We start from the raw sequence: 15,149 nt of genomic DNA on the forward strand, positions 1-15,149 counted from the left end.
CCTGCTTGTGCTCTCCCTGTCTCTCTCTCAAATAAATAAATAAATAAATAAAAAGTCCTTAAAAAAATAAAAATAAAAATAAAATGTGTGTGTGTGTCTGTGTGCGTGCACACGCGCACGCCCTTTTCTGGCCTTACTCAAATGGAAGCTTGTTCTGCATCTTTTTTTTTTTTTCATTTAATGTATCTGGTGATTGTCCTATATCAATACACAAAGAACTTCCTCATTTTTTAATACTTGAATGTTATTTCATTATGAAGATATATCACAATTTATTGAGCTGATTCTCCATCAATAACTGTTCAGCTGATTCATATCTTTTGTTAGAATAACCATGCTGCTCTGAGTAACTATACATATTTCACTTTGTGCATGTGAGAATATATTTGGAATTATGTCTTCGACATGGAATTGTTGGGTCAAAATATAAGTGCATTTTAAATTTTGGTGACATGGCCAAATTTCTCTTCCCAGAGATTTTCAACTTCTACATGCAAGAGCGTCCATTCAGCCAGCACTGTGTGCTGTCAAACTTTCTGTTAGGAAAAGTGCACTTAATGACTTTAGAAGATACTTATGAAATGTGGTTAAGTTAAAAAAGCAAGATTCAAAATTTTATGTACAACAGATGTGTATAATTGGAAGAGATTATTTCAAAATATTAACAGCTGTTATCTTAAAAGTATTGATCATTTAATGTCATCATTTCAAAATTGCTATAGTAGTATTATTTAACTTTGTTAGTAAAATCCCTCCAATTGGTTGTAGACCCTTAGATATAGTACACATTTTACTTGTCTTTTTACTCACAACGCCTTGACCAGACGATGACTTCAATAAGGTTGAGGAATGAATGCATAGTGTTTTCCGTCAGTGTGGACAAGCATTTGTAATTTTCAATCCTGCCACCAGGTGGTGGAAGAGCGTTAAAAGTTAGGGATCTTTGGACCCAGAGCTGTGAAAATCAAGCATTATGCACGTGAGCGTTTGAAAGGTTTCCTAAGACTTAAAAATACATATATTAAAAGTTAAAACTTAGACAATTAGAATTCTGTCTAAAATATCTGCCCCCAAATTAAAAGCTTCCAGGAAAAATCTTGGTGCTCTTTTCCTTAACTTCAGTTTCTTTCATCTTCCCAACTCATGTTATTTTTTTTTTAAAAGATATTTATTTATTTATTTATTTATTTATTTATTTATTTATTTATTTATTTATTTATTTATTTATTTATTTATTTATTTATTTGAGAGAGAGCACAAGCCAAGGGGGAAGGCAGAAGGGGAAGCAGGCTACCCGCGGAGCAGGGAGCCTGATGTGGGTCTCTAGGATTCTAGGACCCTGAGATCATGACCTGAGCCGAAGGCAGACACTTAACCAACTGAGCCACCCAGGTGACCTCAATTCATGCTATTTCTTACCTCTGCTGCAGTTTATCCTCCATCCTGGTGCCCACCATGGTCTCTCCAGCCTCCAGATGGTGCTGCCAGGCTTCTCTTCCTCCTAATCTCACTGCTTTCCAAAGGGATGAACTGCCGGAACGCTGAAGGCATACGCCCTCAGAGTGATCCAGGGCTGGAGTCAAAGCTGTGGATAACTCTGCTGGTGAGATTTCATCACAGGGGGACTGGGCTTGGTATTTTCAGGCAGGACCTTTTAGCTATCCTTCAAATCACCCCAGCAAATGCTCTTTCACTGTGTCTGGTCAGAGGTAAAACCTACTCAAGAGGCAAATGCTTGCCTCTCCAGCCTGTGGCTGCAGGTGGCCATGAGAACTCAGTCTCGGTGACCTTCATCTTCCCTTCCTGGAGCACCTACTCTTTGCCCAGGGTGAATTTGCCCCAGCGGTGACAGCTGTCTTTGGCCCTGGCCCTGTTTAGAAGGGTAGAACTCCAACCCAGCTCTTTACCCATTTAATACCCTGGAATCTTGCGCAACTCGTTCAGCCTCTCCGGGCCACAGTTTTAGCTCAGGGCATGTAGGTCGGGCAGTACTTTGTCCCAGAGCACCACAGTACCACAAAGCAGGGATGGGTCTGTCTTGTCCTGGGTTATGTAGGTCTTGAGAGAATAAGAGCGCAAGGAGAGAAAGGAGGCTCTGGGCTCCTTCCTACTGGAGGGGGATTGGTGGAAAGGGTCTTGGATATTGAAAAAAGGGGAGGAAGTCGGGGAGGAGCTGAGCTCTTGGAGGCCTCGGAAGGACCCCACTAAGGACCTAGAGTCAAGGGCTAATAGTATCAATGACCTTTCCTTGACTTTCAGATGAAAACCCGCCCAGGGGCTGATCTGTGGCAAACGCGTCTGGGGTAGTACACAGGACTTGCTGAAGCGTCCCCTGGCATTGTCAGTCTTCAAACTTTGCGGAGCTGACACCTGGTCCACGCGACCACTCTCTGATCAGGCGGGGCTCCGTCCACCACCCCGCTGAGACCTGATTTCTCTGCGAGGAATTCGGTGGGGGAAGAGGGGAGCACGTAGGCGGGAAGGGAACCGAATTCGGAAAGACGGTAGACATGTTGCTTGCAATCCTTGAAGGCTTCCTGAGCGAGGGGCAATTCCAGGGTCACAGAGGTCGCGGAGCTTTAGGTGGGCGTGGCGCGGGCGCTGGACTTGGGGTGGCGGGCGGGGAGGAGCTGTGCGCCCAGGGCTGGCGCTGTCGGGCGTGGTTTAGGACCCGGGGCGGCCTCCCGGCGGCTGCGCGACTCCCCAGTCGGGCTGCGGGACCGCGGGCTGCCACAGTCGGGTCACCCGGCGCCTGCCAGCTGCCCGCTCCGCTCGGCCCCCAGAGACGCGCGCCGGCCATGACGGGCGCACTGTTCAAGGCGAACTTCTGGGTAAGTCGGCGCCCCTCGGGGACCTGTCCCGCTGCCGTGTGCCCTCTCTGCCCGGCCCCCAGCCCGCCGCGCGCCCGCGAGTCCCCGGGGTCCGGTCCCCCTGCCCCTGAGCCCCAGCGGGGCGGGGCCCCCAGCTCCTGGCCGAGGATCCCGAGACCCAGGCGAGGAGCGGCCCGTCAGGGGAGAGCCGCGGGTGCCCCCGAGGCTGCGCCAGGCGCGGATCTGGGGGGGCCTGGGTGAGCCTCGCCGGCTGACAGCGGCAGGTACCCCCCCTCCCCGGTACCGTCTTCTCCCGGTCAGCGGACACGTTCCAGCCCCGTTAGCGCCCGCCTTTCCCCTGCAGAGCTCAGAGGGCTTTCCCGCAGAAGCTTCGCCTGTTTCTGGAGCCCTCCGGGTCTTTTCCCTGGCGCAGAGCTGCTGGCGGCATCCGGAGTCCGCCTGTCCGGCTTCTTCTGTCCGGTCCTCTTCCCCCAGTCCTGTCTCTCCCCCGGTGCCCCTCAAGACTCTGTAACCCCTCATTCGGAGGAACCGCCCTCATCGCCTTAAAGCAGGAGCAGGAAGTCAGCACACCTGCAAGTCTCTTACCTGGGCCCCTGCTTGCTTGCATTTGGCTTCACAGCTGCCTGGCACAACCCCGTCTCCATCGTGGGCTGCTGGGTGGAGAAGCCTGGTGCCATGGCCTCACGGACCCGGTTTAGATCCTGCCTTGTGAGGCCCCTGTATTCTGAAGTTTTTGAGGTTCCCCTGGGCCTCTGCCCACCTGTAGGTCCCATTGCAGGCATTGTCATGGTGGGAAAAATTAGGGCAGAGAGACCCGCCTTCCCCCTGCCTCACAGTGTGACACCCCGCTTTCAGATCTCAGCCCAATGGTCACCTCTTCAGGGAAGCCTTCCCTGATTGTGCCCAATAGGCCCTATCGCTTGCTCACGTGTCCAGGTTCTGTTCCTTCACAGCATTTGTCAGTTTCTGGTTTTGAACTGGGGGACTGCAAGCACTTGAGCACCTTGGGGCAGGTACTGTGGGGACTTCAGGGTTACTGTCCCCCAGTGAGCTGGTGGGAGGATGCGTGCTCAGCTAAAAGCTGTTGACCGAGTAAGTGAGTCTGTAAAGCCGAAGGGCCCTCGACAGTGTGAGAGCGGCAGCCTCCGTCCTGAGAGGGTTCCCAGCCACTGACACCTGCTTGCAGGAGTGGGTAGGGGCTGGGGCGGAAAGGAGGTCTGAGTTCAGAGTTAGAGGTGAAGGTCGGGGGGAGAGAACTTTCCGTTTATACTCTTTTTCCCCTCTGGCCTTATACTTTCAGAAGGTATCTGAGATCCTGAGAGAGATTTTGCAAAGGTATCTTTAATCTCTAATTTCCTGTAACACTTTATGTCAAATAATAGAAACTATAATAGTTGATTTACTGTTCACAGTCTGTGACTAACACTGTTCTTTTTTTTTTTTTTTAGATTTATTTTTTAGGGACACCTGGGTGGCTCACTCAGTTAGGTGTCTGCCTTCAGCTCAGGTCATGATCCCAGGGTCCTAGGATCGAGCCCCACATTGGGCTCCTCGCTCAGTGGGGAGCCTGCTTCTCCCTCTACCCGCTCTGCCAGCCGCTCCCCCTGCTTGTGCTCTGTCTCTCTGACAAATAAATAAAATATTTAAAAAGAAAGATTTATTGGGGCGCCTGGGTGGCTCAGTCGGTTGGGCATCTGCTTTTGGCTCGGGATCGAGCCCCGCACCTGGCTCCCTGCTCGGTGCGGAGTCTGCTTCTCCCTCTCCTTGTGCCTCCTGCCCTGCCTGCTTGTGCTTTCTCTCTCTCTCACTCTCTGTCAAATAAATTTAAAAATAAATCTTAAAAAAAAAAAGATTTATTTTTTAATATTTATTTGAGAGAGAGAGAGAGAAAGAGAGAGAGTGCTCCTGTGGGGAGGGGAAGAGGGAAAGAATCTCGAGCAGACTCCACGCTGAGCTGGGAGTCTCAAGACCCTGAGATCATGACCCTGAGATCATGACCTGAGCCGAAATCAAGAGTCAGATGCTTCACCAACCGACTGAGCCACCCAGGTGCCCCAACTAACACCGTTCTAAAGGCTTTATACACACTACTCATTTAGGCCTCGCAACTACCCTATGAAGTAGCTTGCTTGCTGTCATTCTACAGATGAGGAAACTGTGTGGCGGAGAGGTTAAGCAACATTCCCACACTGCTAGGGCTGTTAAATGGTGGAGCAGGACTCTGCATGGACCAAAGGCTCCATGAATGTCTTAATGAGGCTGGCACTCGGCAAGACTGTGCCAGCACTGCTGTCTGCACGGCTTCTTCAGTGCTGCCAGAGGTAGATGGTGGGTCGTCGTTTGGCTCTCCATGTGAGTGTCTTTCTCCTCCAGCTCCAATCAGGAGCTCAGGGAGGATAGGCAGTGGGTGTCACCATCCCCTGAGCCCCCAGTGCTGCCATGGTGCGTATGAATGCTCAGGAACAGGCAGATGGAACAGTTATCCAGGCTTGGGGACAAAGGGGCAGAAAGGAACCTACTGCTCCAGTAGCAGCAGCATCTGTGGTGCTCCACCCATTCAGGGGGTAGAGGAGGCAAGGCTATGGTAGCACAGAGGGGAATAACCTTCATGTTTCAAGGGCAAGAAGGTTGTGATTGGATATGGTAGAAAACTTTGGAAACACAAGTGGGTATCAGTTGACTGAATTTATGAAATATTTATGAAATGCCTTTTCTGTATAGGGATTTCTTTTTTTTTAAAGATTTTATTCATTTGAGAGAGAGAGAGAGAGAGCATGAGCAGGGGGAGGGGGAGGGGTAGTGGGAGAGGGAGGTAGTGGGAGAGGCTCCCAGTGGGGAGCCCAAACTGATGCCCAATCCCAGGACCCTGAGATCATGACCTGAGCTAAAGTCAGACACTTAACTGACTGAGCCACCCAGGCTCCCCTCTAGATGAGGATTTCTAATTGAGGTGGCATTTGCAGGGGTAAGGTCACCACCTTGGTTAGAAGGTACATTCCCATGAGGAAGCAAGGTAGGGAGGCCAGGCTTTGGCCTCAAGTTAATGAAGGAAGAAGGGGTGGGGGTAAGGAGAGTCCTGCAGAGGTCAAGGAAGCTGGGCCAGGAGTAGGGGTCTGTTCCAGCGTGGAGGCCATAGAGAGAGGAAAGGAGGAGATCAGGGAGGACTGGCAGAGGGCAGAGGAGGTCAAAGCCACAGGGCAAGGCAACCAGTTGAAGGTGAGCACTAGAGAGGAAAGGAGGCTCCCTGTAATGTGAACTGGAGAATGAGGTAAGGGCCCCAGAAATAAGGAAGTCAGGAGGAGGAACTGGTGTGTGGGGAGAGAGGGAGGAGGAGGTAATATTAACAATAGTTAACTGCAGGGGTAGCAATGCTGAGGTCCAAGGCCAGCCGCATCCTGAAGCCCCCACCCCAGCCCTTGCCCCCAGCACCATGCCAGGATTGGTGAATATGGGGAGGTCGTGGGAGGGGGAGGGTCCCGGGGAGGGGAGCGGGCGCCAGGCAGCAGGATTTGAAAGTACTTTCATGTTTCGACAACCAGTGCGAACATGTCAGTGAGTGCTCTCCGGTGTCTAGCGGTCAACATTCTGATGAGAACGGGCCTGTTCAGGGTGGTACGGTAGTAGACCAGTGCTCGGCATTCTGGGTTTGAGGGGCTGGTCTGGAGGAGACGGCCCTAGCCCCTGGCCAAGGGCATCCAGGCCAGAGAATCCAGAGAACCGCATGAAGTACAGAAAGGCTTCAGTCACCCGTGGCGGCTCTGAGGTGGACTGGCCAGGTTTGAATCCGGTTGTGCCCCTTAGTAGCTATGTGACTGCAGGTGGCAGGTTACCTCAGCCTCCCTCCTCACACCCCCCACCAACCAAGCCTCAGTTGTTCTTCCTCTTTTCCATAAAAATGGGACATTCACAGTGTCTGCTCTCTCAGAGTTGAGTACAGCGCCGGGCACAGCGCATCGTGGACATCTGTCTTGTCAGCTATTACTACCATCCGCACAGAGGTGACAATCAAAGGCAGTGGGTGACAGACCTCAAGGAGAAAGAATGAAAAGATATGAGGTCCCCAAGAAAGCCCTCCTAAAGAATACCTTTGTGAATGCAGGAGGAGAGAAGGGGGAGAGAGGGGACGGACAAAGAAAGGCAGAGACGTAGGGATACAACCAGGAAAGGACCGGCACAGGCCCAAGAGAGGACTGTTCCATGGAAGTAGAAAAGCCCATGGCCAAATTAAGTAGATATTCCAGAAAAGGTATGAGTCAGCACATTCTTTGTACATAATCGTATTCAAATGCCCCCATGGAAATATTTATTTACATATATATATTTTTAAATTTTTTAAAAAGATTTTTATTTACTTATTTTTCAGAGAGAGAGAGAGAGAATGAGCGAGGTAGGGGCAGAGGGAGAAGCAGACTCCCTGCCAAGCAGGGAGCCCAACATGGGGCTCCACTCCGGGACTCTGGGATCATGACCTGAGCTGAAGGCAGACGCTTGACCGACTGAGCCACCCAGGCGCCCCAGAAATACTTATTTGAAGAAACCTTTCCGTGGATCTGTTTGAGAGGGATAGTCGGTGGTCTTTAGAAGCGGGATGGTCCCTAACTGAGTTGGCCTGATGTGAAGCATGCGGGTGTGTTGTTTCTTTTCCACCCTTCCCTATGCATACCTGATTTGTGGCTGCGTGGCCAAGCGGTGCTGTGTAATTTATCATGTCAACGTTGATGCTACCTTGTCAGATTGGGACAGTGACCATGGATGTGGTTTCTAGCACTCCAGGGCAGCAGGTGGACACAGTAGGACACATCCCGGTTTTTGGCGTGATCAGACAATGTCTTCCAGATGTGGACATGCACAGGGGATGGTAGCACCTGTTCCGGAAGAGGTAGATGACCTCCCACACCCCAGGAGATTCTCATGCTCCTCACTTGGGGGTGAGGCCCAGCCTGTCCTCTACACAGTGTCTAGATCCTTATTTTGACCAGGCTTCCTGATTCTCAAGGCTCTTGGTCCAGACCAGCTTCCTAGTCTCCGTCCCGGCCCTCCCCTGCAAACTCCTATACCTGCAGTTGGTGGGGCCTCTCTGCTCTGCCTGTGCAGTGACCAGGGGAAGTCTGGGGCTGTTTGAACTTGCTCATTGCCCTACTGTGGACCCGGGGTCCTGGGATGGAGCCGTGAGGCTCCTTGCTCAGCAGGGAGTCTGCTTCTCTTTCTGCCCCTCCTCTGCTTGCACTCACTTTCTCTCTCAGAGAAAGATTTTATTTATGTATTTGAGAGAGAGAAAGAGAGAGAGAGAGCACAAGCCAAGGGGAAAGGCAGAGGGAGAAGCAGACTCCCCACCGAGCAGGGAGCCAATGCAGGACTGGATCCCAGGACTCTGGGATCGTGACCTGAGCTGAAGAAGACGCTGAACCAACTGAACCACCCAGGAGCCCCAGTACTAGGTATTTTCAATGCCAGTGTTCACATAGCGGCCGTGAACCTTACAACCTCCCAACAAGGGCTTCGTCACTGGCCTCAGAGTCATGGGCTTCCTGTTTCCCAAACAGTATGTGTGCGAGGAAAGTAGGAAAATCAGACTTCTCAAGGACACAGCAGACTGGTGGCTTGTTTGGTTAAACCTACTTTCTGGGATTAGCTCTACCTTATGTTGCATTTTGGGCTGAAGATTAGCCGAGCGTCAATAGGAGGTTTCAACATATCTGACAGAGGTTTTTTCTTCCTGAGAACGGGATCACTTTCCGCAGTGAGCCCTAATACCTCTGTCTTAAACTCTCTGTACTATTTGTATCTGTAAGGAGGCTCAGGACAGCACAGGGCAAACTTAAACCCCAGGACACAAATCCATAATATTCGTCATTTTCTATCCTTGGGAACTATTGTCTAGCCTCAAAACTCACTGTTCAAATATGGCTGTTTCATTAGCATTGACCAGGTCACATGGGATTGCATTCATAGATTAGAAACCAACTGAAGACTTCTTTTGTCTAAACGGAAATGGTCACAGCTAACTATTTTTGAAAATAAAAGAGTATTCTTAGGTATTTAAATGCTCTATTTACCCACTATTCTTAAAAAATAAAAGGTCGTAATAATCTTAAATATTTTTTTTTCACAGATAACTGTTCATTCTTTTACACATATTACTGTTTATGGGGGTGGATTACAGTTTCAAGTACTTTTATAAACCCTCAAGTTCCACCCGCCTCAATGACATCACCGTTTTCACAACTATATTTTATCAGGGAGAGAAAAAAATAAAGAACAAGAAAAGCTGTAATGACAGCAGAAGGCTGGCCCCTACCTCACACCCACCAAGTTCACACTATGAACCACAGCCACCGAAAACTACTTGCTACACCCCAAGGGGCTTGGCCCCATCCCCAGGACTTTGCACTGACCTCTGCCTCTACCTCTAGGTCTTGGTTAGGAGATTTTCTGAAAGTCCGTTGCATGTTTCTAGCAGTATACTTATCACTCTGTATTGCGTTCCCTGTTTCTTTGCCTCTTTTCCCTACTGGGCTATGGTCACCTTCCATCTCATTCACCTCTGTGTCCCTAGAACTTGACAGTTCTGGGAACAGAGTACGTGCTCAATAAATGTTTAACGTGAAGAAATGAACATGGAAGTCTCACCTACTTGATGGAAAAAGAGGCACCCACTGCCCTTCACCCCTACACACGCTTTACATATACATAATATTCAGGGGCCGTGCAACCAAATTCCACGTGGTTAACTAGTTGTGTTATCTTTTTTTTTTTAATCTGATGCCATATTTTATGTACTGCGGCAAAATACATATCACTTAAAATTTGCCATCTTAATCTTTTTCAAGTGTATAGTTCCATGGTATTAAATGCATTTCCAGTGTTGTGCAATGATCCCCACCGTCCGTCTTCATACCTCTTTGCACTCTGTAGAACCGAAAGTCTATACCCATCAAACAGTGACTCCTCATTCTCCCTTACCCCAGCCCCTGGCAACTATCATATTTCTGTCTCTATGATTTGGGATGCTCTGAGTACCTCACATACATGGACTCGTACAGTATTTGTCTTTTTATGACTGGCTTATTTCACTTAGCATAATGTCCTTAATGTTCATCCATGTCGTAACATATGTCAGAATCTCTGAACTTTTTAAGGTGGAATAATATTCTGTTGTGTGTATAGACCACATATTGCCTATTGATTCATCTGTAGACGGATACTTGGGTTGCTTCCACATTTTAGCTGTTGAGAATAATGCTGCCGTGAACACAGGTGTACAAATATTTCTTCAAGACTTGGGAGCCTGGGTGACTCAGTCAGATAAGCGACCGACTCTTGGTTTCCGCCTGGGTCATGAGGTTGTGATTTCAAGGTTGTGGAATCAAGCCCGGCGTCAGGCTCTGCACTGAGGACAGAGTCTACTTGAGATGCTCTCTGCCCCAGCCCCTCTGCCCCTCTCTGCCCGCTGCTCACATGCTCTCTCTCTCTCTTAGATAAATACATACATACATACATACATAAAATCTTCTAAAAATATATTTCTCCAAGACCCTCCCTTCGGTTCTTTTGGGAATGTGCTCAGAAGTTTAATTGCTAGATCATGTAGTAACTCTATATTTAATTTTTCGAGGAGCTGCCATCTGTTTCTGCCAGTGGCTGCATTGCCGCCAGCAGTGTAGAAGGGTTCCAGTTTCTCCACATCCTCATCAACACTTTGTTGCTTTCTGTTTTTTTTAACAGCAGCCATCCTAAGGGTACCAGATGGTAGTGTAGTTTCATTTTGCCTTTCCCTAGTGGTTAGTAAAGTTGAGCATGCTTTTGGGTGTTTGTTGGCCATTTGTATATCTTTGGAGAAATGTCTATTCAAGTCCTCTGCCCACTTTTGAATCAGATTGTTTATTTTTCTGCTGTTAAGAGTTATCTGTATATATTCTGGATATGAACCCTTTATCAGATATATAATTTGCAAATATTTTCTACCGGTCTGAGGTTGCCGTTTTACTCTGTTGTTAGTGTCTTTTGATGCACACAATTTTTAAGTATTCAGAAAGTCCAATTTGTCTGTTTCTCCTTTTGTTACCTGTGCCTTTGGTGTCATACTCAAGAAGTCATTGCCAAACCCAGTGTTGTGAAGTTTTTGCCCTGTGTTTTCTTCGAAGAGTTTTATTGTTTTAGGTCTTACGTTTAGGTCCTTGGTCCATATCGAGATAATTTTTGTATTTGGTGTTAAGTAAGTGTCCAACTTCCTTCTTTTGCATGTAGATATCCAGTTTTCCCAGCACCATTTGTTGAAAAGAACGTCCTTTTCCCATTAAATGGTCCTGGCACCCTTGTCAAAAGTCATTTGACTGTGTATGCAACACTTTATTTCTGGGCTTTCTATTCTATCCCACTGGTCTGTCTTTATGCCAGTACCACACTGTTTTGATTACTGTGGGTTTGTAGTAAGTTTTGAATTCAAGAAGTGTGAGTCCTCCAGTTTTGTTCTTCTTTTTCAAGATTGTATTAGCTATTCAGGGTCCTTTGAGATTCAGTATGACTTTTAGGATGAGTTTTTTCTATTTCTGCAAATTATTCACTTTCATCAGAGACTTTAAAAAAAATGCTTCAGCTTTCCAGATGTTTTTAAAAATCCTCTTCACCCCCTCCTCCTCTGGAGACCCCCTTTTTGGAGCTCTCTGTCCTCTGTTTCAGTCAGGCCTGCTGCACAACTGTCACCCTGGGCTTCCCTCCAGGGCTCTCTGTTGGAGCTACTCTTTTCCAGATCCTGTGTCACTGAGAGAGCTCTCTAAAACATAAATGAGTTCGTATCCTTCCCCTGCTTGAATTCCTCCCGTGGCCTCTCGTGGCACCTGGAGTCTCAAAGTCTGGACCGTGGCTTACACGGCTCTGCCAGACCTAGCCCAGCCTGCCTCTCTGCACCGATCACTTCCCTTCTCTTGGTCACCTCCCGTACTGCGGCACTCGTAGGCCAGTTACCGAATGAAGAATTATGGTTTCTGACTAGCCAATTAGTTTGACCCTGCTTGCCTGTTCCTATGGCATCCTGCGCCCGTAAGACAATCCCCAATACTGTACTTACCTCTTTAATGTCTAACTCCCATGACTGTAAGCCCCACGAGGTGCATCTGACTTGTTCAGCAGCGTATCCCCCACACCTAGCACGGTGCCTGGCAGGTGGCAGACGCTCGTCAACTATCAGAGTGAACAAATGAACAAAGGGAGAAGCAGTGAGACATACGTGGCAGTGAACGGAGGCTACTCATCCAAGCCAGCGCTCTGTCTTTGAAGTCCCGTTGGGGGCAGGTGTCATTCTGGGCTTCTAAAGAGCCTGCTCTACGGTGACTGGCTGGTCGTCTTGTGCTTGGGAGAATGATATCATCAAGGATGGGCCTGGCCCCGCTGGGAGCCCCATGCCCAGGGAGGGGCCCTGCACCCACACGCAGAGCACGGCCCACACTCTAAGTGCGGACCACCCGATGAGCGTCCCTGCGACCGACAGAGAAAACACAACACTGGTTAGAGAGAGGAGTGTTCTCCCCTAGTCATCACGCGGTCTCAGGCAGCTCAACTCAGCAGCTATCTGCCAAGTCCCGAGTAGCAGCCCTTTGGTAGCTGCTGTGAGTCCCAGAGAGACATGAGACTTCTCACTTTTTCGAGGCTATTATCTACTCAATGAGATGAGTCTCACATGCTATTTAAAAATAACCGTTTTTAATATTAACATAGCAAAGTCAAGGAAATTAAAAACATAATGTTAGTAATTTGGTACCTTTCCCAATTTTTTCCTCCACGTGTAATTGTAATCATAGTGTATGTACTATTTTGATTTTACTGCTTCCATATAATGAAATATAAATACTTTAATAAAGTATCATAAGTAGTTTTATCTGTTGCTATCTACTTTTCCTAACAATCATTTAAAAAAATACTATAAGTGATGTAACTATTCTCTTGCTGTTCGACATCTATATAATTTCTGAAGTTTTCTAGAAGAAATAATGTTGTGCTGCAGATCTTCATTCATTTAGGGCATCTCAAACTTGGCTTCTTTAGATACCGGTTTCTGGAGACTCGCAAAGGAACTTGTCACTTGCTAGCTATTTTACTGTTTCTCTGATGAGATCACTTTTTCCATGGTGATGACGTCATACCTTTTCCACACTGCTCAGACCTCCACTTCCTTCCCATTTTCTCACTCTGTTTTGATGATCTTGCTTCCTATTCCATGAAGAAGCCAGGGACGCCTGGGTGGCTCAGTTGGTTAAGCGTCTGCCTTCAACTCAGGTCATGATCCCGGAGTCCCGGGATCAAGTCCCGCATTGGGCTCCTTGCTCAGTGGGGAGTCTGCTTCTCCCTCTGCCTGCTTCTCCCTCTGCCTGTTGCTCCCCCTGCTTGTGCTCTCTCTCTGATAAATAAATAAGATAAAATCTTAAAAAAAAAAAAAAGAAGCCAGACACCAGCTGGTGAAAGCTCATTTACCTTCTGTCTAAATAAGATTAGGTTCAGTGATAAGTAACAGAAAACCCCAAACAACAGTGGCCTAGATAGTGTTTATTTCTATCTCACGTGGAGTCCCCAGGTGGTCATTCCAGAGCTAGCATGGCCACCCATATGTCAGGGCCCACACGCCTGCCTGCTTACTCCAGCGGTACCTGGTCTAATGCCTGGTACATAATGTATTTTTGTAGGCAGGCCGGGCCCGACGATCCAGAGGGGGTCACCCAGGAGCAGCTGAGACGGTCATTGGCTTTGTGCAGGATAGAAATCAAGCACGAGGGGCACCTGGCTGGCTCAGTCAGAAGGGCATGCAACTCTTATCTCAGGGTTGTGGGTTTGAGCCCCATGTTGGGTGTAGAGATTACTAAAAAAAATAAACTTTAGAAAAACACAACAAAACAAAAAGAAATCAAACACGAGCCAGGAGGAAATGAAAGCAGAGTTTATTGAATAGCATATCACAGACGGAGTGTCTGGGAGACTTGGAAAGGGAAGGAGAGTGAGTCTCTCTGTTGCCTGGGGTCACGGGTTTATATTGGAATGGGATCCAGGGTGTGTGTTCCTTCAGGAATCCCGGGTAGCGTCCTCTTCAAGGCAAGCTCTTATTCAGGTGAATAATAGGTGTTATCTCATCAGTCACTGAAGGTGGGATATTGATGTCAGCGTCGGCTGAGGTTTGTTTGAAGCTGGTGTCCTGGAACATGTTTGGGATTCAGTTCTGCTTAGATGTTGTCAGGTGTTTGGGGGCCTAGATGAGAGTCAGAGAATGATTCACTTTCCTGCCTCGCGCTTAGAGTGGGAACAGAGCTCCTCGGTTGATTCAGATGCAAAATGAAATATAGAAAGTGAGTAAACAGGACCTAGCGAGAAACAGCAGGGCTGGAGCCTTTCTTTTTTTTCTTTTTTTTTTTAATAATAATTTTTTAATATTATGTTAGTCGCCATACGGTACATCCCTAGATTTTGATGTAAAGTTCCATGATTCATTACTTGCGTATAACACCCAGTGCACCATGCAATACGTGCCCTCCTTATTACCCGTCACCAGCCTCCCTTTCTAAAAACGGAGCCCCGCAGTTTCTCTATCTCAGATTCACAAGACTGTCTGTTGAGTGACTGAAAAGAGCATTCATTTACAGTAGGACATTTAAAAACTTTTGACATATGTATAAAGTGATTTCCTAGAAGGCAGCTGTATTCTCAGTGTTCCCACTGATATCCGAAGGGAGAAGTTTCACTGCATCCGACATGGCTGGTGTGGTTTCTTCATGGCCCATTTACTAAGCAAAAACAGGTGCCTCATTAAACTTACATTTGTGTTTTTATCACCAGGGAGAGTGAACATTTGTTTATTTTCTTGTTCTGTTTCCTCTTTTACACTTGGTTTTGTTTCTTTCCTTGTGCTTTATTTATGAATCCACAAGAGTTTTAAAAAATGTTAAGGATATTCTTTGCCATTTACTACAAATATTTGAATGCACATTCTTGTATCTACATATGTGTGTACACATACGTGTGTTGTGTATGTAATTCACATGTTCTAGCATCCGGTAAATACAGCGTGCAGTAGTGAAGGGCGGTCCTCAGGCACTCGAGCTACTGTGTTGGACATGCCTGGGTTGCAATCCCAGCTCTGCTCCCTTTAAGCTGAGGGATGTGCCCTTGTTCAAATTACTCCACTTTCCTAGGCTTAGCGTCCTCATCTGTACAATGATAATTATACTTAAAATGTATATGCATTTTGCAAACGCTGTATACAGTCAAGCATGTTGAGCTAATCTTCTGTGATTACACCTAGTACATGCCAAAGTTTAAAAACTTCTCCCCAGGGGC

The 15,149-nt window shown here is 47.6% G+C and overlaps 1 protein-coding gene across 1 annotated transcript in view; it reads left to right on the plus strand.

Moving 5' to 3' along the window:
- Positions 1 to 2,660: 2,660 nt before the first annotated feature.
- Positions 2,661 to 15,149, plus strand: part of PSTPIP2 (proline-serine-threonine phosphatase interacting protein 2) — a 59,076-nt gene continuing 46,587 nt past the window's right edge. Inside the window, exon 1 of the mRNA XM_045789990.2 lies at positions 2,661 to 2,831. Coding sequence (XP_045645946.1) covers positions 2,799 to 2,831 — 33 coding nt within the window. The 5' untranslated portion in view covers positions 2,661 to 2,798. The remainder of the gene's footprint in view (positions 2,832 to 15,149) is intronic.

This window comes from Ursus americanus, chromosome 19 (assembly GCF_024610735.1).
Source record: "Ursus americanus isolate L20-20 chromosome 19, mUrsAme1.1.p, whole genome shotgun sequence".
Taxonomy (NCBI): domain Eukaryota; kingdom Metazoa; phylum Chordata; class Mammalia; order Carnivora; family Ursidae; genus Ursus; species Ursus americanus.